The 6,404-nt window shown below is 36.3% G+C and overlaps 1 protein-coding gene across 1 annotated transcript; it reads left to right on the top strand.

Annotated features, from left to right (window-relative positions):
• The first annotated feature begins 570 nt into the window (after positions 1 to 570).
• LOC104404159 (monocarboxylate transporter 10-like) lies at positions 571 to 4,741 on the top strand. The gene is made up of 3 exons (XM_010012518.1): positions 571 to 714; positions 2,834 to 3,062; positions 4,157 to 4,741. Exons 1-3 carry the CDS (start codon positions 571 to 573, stop codon positions 4,390 to 4,392), a joined length of 609 nt encoding a protein of 202 aa, XP_010010820.1. The 3' UTR covers positions 4,393 to 4,741.
• The last annotated feature ends 1,663 nt before the right edge of the window (positions 4,742 to 6,404 follow it).

The raw sequence follows: 6,404 nt of genomic DNA, 5'->3' as shown, positions 1-6,404 counted from the left end.
AGGGGCATCTCCTATTTGTATCATGTGGCCTTCAACACTCTGCCCTTCTGCTTCTTGCTCCTGCCCTGAGCTATGTTTCCGAGCTTGGTAGCATGCATCTCTGTCTTAATGCACAGAACAGTACTGCAATGACACTCATTAATCATTTGGTGCCTTCAGACCTCAGAGCATGCCCCAGCCAGTGACGCAGCCAGTTCAGAATCCTTGTGGATTCTGCCGATATGTTAAATCCGTGACTAGGAGATTCAATGTGGCTGGGGAGAACACTTCAGGCTCTCTTCATTTTTCTTGGTGTTAGATGCAGCCTTGTTGTTTCTTAATTTAAGTTCCTTAATTGTGACTAAAGCAGCAACATGATTTAGATTGTTTTTATTGTATTGCAGTTAATACTGATAAGCCAGTACAGAACTATTCTAAAATCTCTAAAAGCAGAGTAATTTAGTTGACCATTTGTAGCCATATTTGTAAGTCTGAGATTCACAGATTACTTCTGTTTAACTCAAGTTTTCTCAGGTTTATCTTCCTTTTAATTCTAAAGCTAGTTTATTTTCTTAACCTCTTTTTAAACAGATGAAGCATGTAAAAGACAGATTTGATGACAGCGTGCCAGAAGAAGTGCTTCTGCTGTGTCTGGGCATTACTTCAGGAGTTGGCAGATTGATCTTTGGGAGAGTTGCAGATTATATTCCTGGTGCAAAAAAAGTTTATTTACAGGTATGTCTTCACAGCGTTCCACAGGAATATTCAAACAATATTCTGAAGGCTTTGGTTGCAGGTCCAATTAAGTAAGCAGAGTTAACTGATTGGAGATTCAAATTTGAGAAACATCAGAACTCTAGGAAACTCAATGTGTGGTTTTTGATACTAGAAGCCTTTGGTGCAAAGTTCATGAATCTTTTTTTTTTTTCCTTTTTAATTTTTTGCTCCCCCCTCTAATATTTTTAATGCTAAGGAAACATGTCTGCTACATGCTGGCTGTTTTCAGCTGGGAATGTAAGGAATTACTAACCATTAGCATTTGAGAAGACCTTTGGGAATTCTTTAGATTTGGCTTCGCTGTTTTATCCCATGATTTCATAATGGTTGCAGACAGATTTTTCTTTTTTTCTCTCTCTTTTTTTTTTTTTCTTTTTCTTTTTTCTTTTCATGTTCTCCTGTTAAGGATTTTGGATCTCTTTTTTTTTTTTTTTTTGGTAGATGATAATTTAGTGTTAAGTATACTCTGTGTGTAGTGCACACTGGTAAAGCCATGGGAGTGTGAGAGGTGCTTAGTTGAGATTTTGCTGAATGAAGAGGGTTACTTGCAGAAGTCACAGCTTCCAGAAATGCTGAAGCTTGGAGATGAAGGAGAACGTACACTTTTACCCTCCATACTTATAAATGATATTTTTTGAGAACATAACAGTGTTAATGTAGATTTTTGGAAAGCTTTAGCTAATAACTTGCATGTTATGAACCACTGGGTGTTCTTGTTGTCTTGTTTTAAAATTAATAACAAGGGAGACATCTAATGGCTATTATCTGTACTACATTATTGAAAACAATTCTTGGGGCTGAGAGCCACCTTTCTGAAGATGGAGCATTTGCTGCCATAATTAGGTAACTAGATTCCCTGGTGAGAGACTGGTACTGTATCTCATTCATTCACATCGATTTAATATCCATTGTTACGCTTCTAGGAAATGTCAATATTAAGATAAAACAAGAAAATGCAAATAACTGCATTTATTTCTACTTAGATATTAACTGAAATAATTGAGTTAATATCTAAGTCTAACTTGCATATAAACTCAAAGAAAACTTGTATTTTCTGTATCAGAATACACAGAACTGAGAATTTCTTCACCTTTATCTGTAAGTTCCTACAAGCTCCTTTCTGAAGTGTTTCTCTACTGTACTTCAGATGTTTTACAACAGTTTTTAAGTATGCTAAATACATTAACTAAAATAATTACTATGCTGTCCTGAAAATTAAGTTTCACCTATCCGTCTGCTTAAAGACTTTTCCTAATGAAGTAATTTTTGATGTCACTTATCCATCAAAAAATTATGGTGTGTAGTATTTCTTAAGTGACCATGTTTCTCTTTAGTGGTCTGCAAGTGCAGTGCATATATCTTGTTTGGAAACTACATTTGTGCAGTTAGGTGGGACATTGGTTTCCTGTGCTGACATATGGATGGTACATAAGCAAAACTCTTTACCTTTTTATTTTCTTTTTAATTTAGCTTCATTTTGCTGGAAGATAGAGTTTTAGTCCTTTAATTTACAACAAACAAATAACAGTCTTAATCTAAGATCTTTGTAAGTATACATGGCCACAGGAGTACAGGAAAATACGTGGAAAAATTGAAATGAGACTTCCAAATTCTGCCTTTGTTGAATATAAGCATCCTGAAGTAATCATTCATAATACTGATATTTTTACTTTTAATTACAACAGTGAGGAGTCCAATTATAGTGTGTTAGCTGTATTAAACTCCTGGTATTTTTGTGGCTTTCATTTGTGAAATGGGAAGAGAGTAACTTCAAAAACTAGCTGCACAAGAAATGGCCTTACATAATCCCTGCAGGATAGTTCATTACAAATTCATTTTGAAAACTTTTGAAATGGGTAGTGGAATTTCTTTGATTGCATGTCATGAGTTACATGTGTGTGTTTTATCTTGGTGTGTAACTTCTGATGGTGATAATCCATGAAGACTGCTTGTATTTATTTTAAAGTAAATACAGGCAGACAGCTTAATTCGCTATAAATGTACGAAAGCCCACCAATTGCCTTAATCTTTGCTGATATGATACAATATGTTTTTGTTTTTCCTTGATCGTGTTCAGGTGGCCTCATTCTTCTTTATTGGCCTGATGTCTATGATGATTCCACTGTGCAATGTCTTTGGAGGTCTCATTGCTGTCTGTCTCTTAATGGGCCTGTTTGATGGGTGCTTCATTTGCATTATGGCTCCTATTGCCTTTGAGCTTGTTGGGGCTCAGGATGTTTCCCAGGCCATAGGATTTCTACTGGGACTCATGTCAATACCTATGACAGTTGGACCACCCATTGCAGGTAAGTATAGATATGCTTAAACATAATAGATATGCATAAACTTAAACAGGGGAAGTTCAGGCTAGATGTAAGGAAGAAGTTCTTTACAGTGAGGGTGGTGAGGCACTGGAATGGGTTGCCCAAGGAAGTTGTGAGTGCTCCATCCTGGCAGTGTTCAAGGCCAGGTTGGATGGAGTCTTTGGTGACATGGTTTAGTGTGAGCTGTCCCTTCCCATGGCAAGAGGGTTGGAATTAGATGATCTTAAGTTCCTTTCCAACCCTAACTGTTCTCTGATTCTATGCTCTGTGGCTGTTAATCTGTTTTCTATGGTTGCATGCCTTTCTGGCTGTATTTTCCATTCTACATTGTACATAGTGCACTTAAATTGGAAGATTTCTCAGCATGTGCCACAGAGTATATGGTGAATTTAACTGCTGCTCATGGGTTATTAATTTACTGAACTTAGATAATACTACAATACTCTCCATATAATACTCTGAAGTTTGCTTCAGTCTTTTTTATTAAGTTATGCAGATGTAAAACATTCCTCAAAAGAGGAATACCGTTAGATTGAGGACCTGACATATTCTGTGCTGTTGAGGTGACAGTTACAGAAGGACTCTAAATTGACCCTGCAGTGAGCAGGGCCATCTTCATTTAGGTGAGGTTGCTCAGAGCCACGTCCAGCCTGGCCTTGAATGTCTCCAGGGATGGCACATCTGCCACCTCCCTGGGCAACCTGTTCCAGTATTTCAGTACCCTCATTGTAAAGATTTTTTTTTTTTTTTTTTTCCCCCCTCACATCCAGTTTGAATCTCCCTTTTTAGTTTAAAACCATCACCCCTCGTCCTATCACAATAGTGTCTCCGTGATGGGTGGTAATTAAGCATTTGAGTGGTGACACACCAAATTCTTCATTACTTAGAATCTTTAAATCAACTCTAGAGTACCTCTCAATGTATATAGGCCTACATTTTGGCCATCAGGAAGTCAGATCAGTGCTTATAATAACGTGTGCTGGCTCTCAAGTTTCTGAATCCAAAGAAAACATGTACTTGTCGTCTAGCCTCCCAAGGCCCCAGTATTTATTAGTGGTAACCTCCTGTCTTTACAGGTTTGTTGCATGATCACCTCGGCAGCTATGATGTAGCCTTCTACCTGGCTGGAGTCCCTCCCCTTATTGGCGGAGCTATATTATGTTTCATCCCCTGGGTCCATGAACGGCAGAAGTTAAAAGACAGAGCAAAACCTGTTGATGGAGAAACTACTGAGAAAATGCTGGAAAATGAAAGCACTTTGGTGTCAGGTGCTACAGAAAAGCCAGTCAAAGAAATGGAATCTGGGTTTTGATGCTTTATTTCCCTGTACCAGCCTGGCCACCTTCTACTGAAGCTAGATTTGTACTTTTTGGCTGAAGATACTATATGATGCTGAAGAAGTCTTGAACTATTGCTCAAATAGCAGAACTACTATAAGGGGGTTTTATACCATTGAACTTTTTTGATGAGTCATTGAGTTTGATTTGAAGCCACGTTTTCAAGGTATTTGAAGTTTTGTAGCATTAGTGTGTACATGTGTAGTGATTCTGTGTGTGAAGAGAATATTTTTCTAATTCATCAGAACCTATTTCTGGGAGTGCGAAAGCTGGTTTTGGTTCACTGACCCAGGATTCTTCAGTAACGTTCATGGTCCATCCAATGCAGGCACAGCCGTGTGTGTTCATACTGGAAAATGTAGTAGCTCTGATGGCTGATGTCTTTTTTGAAGTTTCTCATACTGTTTTAGTCTTTTATAATTCTGTATCACGAATATGCATATCTTTAATTCCCTTAACTCTTGCTGAAATCATCTTGCATTAGAAAGCTAAATTATGAACCATCTGTTTAATTTCCTCTAAATAGCCTAGCCTGCTCAGTTTGCTTAAGCACTCGCCTGCTTTTGCATTTGCCTTTTCACAGTAGCCCAAACAAAGAACGTTAAGGATGGAATTTTTGATGGGCACAGGTTTTGAGTATGTGCAAACGCAGCTCCGAGTGCAAAAAAAGGGTTGGTTTTTTTTTTTTTTTTTTTATTTGTTGGAGGCAATACTATTAACGTATATGTGTGTGTTTGTTTTCAGCTAAACCTCAGAAGAGCTGACAGTTTGGAAATTGTACTGACAGTAAGACTTTGGAACAGTATTGTGAATTAGTCTAAATTTCAGATGATTGTTGTACTTGTTACATTTATTTTTTTTATTCTTAAAACCAAGACAGCTTTAAAGGATACATTCTAAGTGCAATAATAAGTTGTTTTTAATGTGGAAATATACACAAGCTGTTAAAATGACATTCAGCAAGTAAAGATTTTTGCACTAAGTGAACATGCAGGTTTATTATCGGTCTTAATAGCTGTGTTCAGTTGCATGTAGGATATAGCACCATATTTTATTCACGTATAAAATGACTTTGCATGTCCTACTTCTTGCTTAACATACTAAACATATGGCCCTGTTACTTACTTGTGTATTCTTGGGTATTATGCACTGTTTTTCAAGCAGGTATTTCTGAAAACCTCTTTGAAAAATACATGAATGCATAATATTTTGAGATGAAAACACTGCTTTTCAGTTTATCATCAAACACTTCCAAGCACATTGTTTGTGGATATGGATCAGCAATGCGGTGGAATACATAATCATTCTTCACTTCAGGTCTATTCAATATGAATAACTTCCATTTTCTTGTTTAGATATGTCATAGCAAAGAGTAAACTAAATGTGATCTGAAGACAAAATGCACATTTAAGTGCATTTTCTTAATAATTAACAACAATAGCTGTTCTTTACATAAACCAGAGGCATACTGTTTTAAAAATTATTTTTATTGTCCTTTATTTTTATTATTTTTTTCCAGAGTTGTAATAAAATGCTCAGAAGACCCATGTACATTTGTGATATAAAACACTGTATTAGCAATACTATTACATAGAATGTTTACATCTTTAACTTACAACAAACAAATAACAATCTTAATCTAAGATCTTTCTAAGTATGCATAGCCACAGGAAAGTATGCAGGCCAATCATGAAAAGCATCTGAACTGTTGCAGATCAAAACTCATACCTTTTATATACTGCAGAATTTCAATCCCTGCTTTACATGAGAGAACTGAATCTTAAAATGTTAGATGTGTATGGGAAGGACTTGAACCTAGGAAAAAATACCAAACCAATCTGTAAAATTTACTTCGTAAGTACTTCTAAAAACATCATTAAAATATTCATACTATTAATTAAAATGGCTATAAAATGCTGTATTCATTACAAAAAATGATGTTAACAGCCTATGCTGGTTTTGCCTGGATTATTTCTGCAGAACATGT

This window comes from Nestor notabilis, unplaced genomic scaffold (genome assembly GCF_000696875.1).
Source record: "Nestor notabilis isolate BGI_N333 unplaced genomic scaffold, ASM69687v1 scaffold9874, whole genome shotgun sequence".
Taxonomy (NCBI): domain Eukaryota; kingdom Metazoa; phylum Chordata; class Aves; order Psittaciformes; family Psittacidae; genus Nestor; species Nestor notabilis.
This window is presented reverse-complemented; position numbering and strand designations above follow the sequence as displayed.

What these genes read in the sequence shown, in the direction of transcription:
- LOC104404159 (XM_010012518.1), top strand. Translation starts at nt 571, where the DNA reads ATGAAGCATGTAAAAGACAGATTTGATGACAGCGTGCCAGAAGAAGTG. An exon ending in CAAAAAAAGTTTATTTACAG is followed by an intron (nt 715 to 2,833) that starts GTATGTCTTCAC and finishes GATCGTGTTCAG; the next exon opens with GTGGCCTCATTCTTCTTTAT. An exon ending in AGTTGGACCACCCATTGCAG is followed by an intron (nt 3,063 to 4,156) that starts GTAAGTATAGAT and finishes CTGTCTTTACAG; the next exon opens with GTTTGTTGCATGATCACCTC.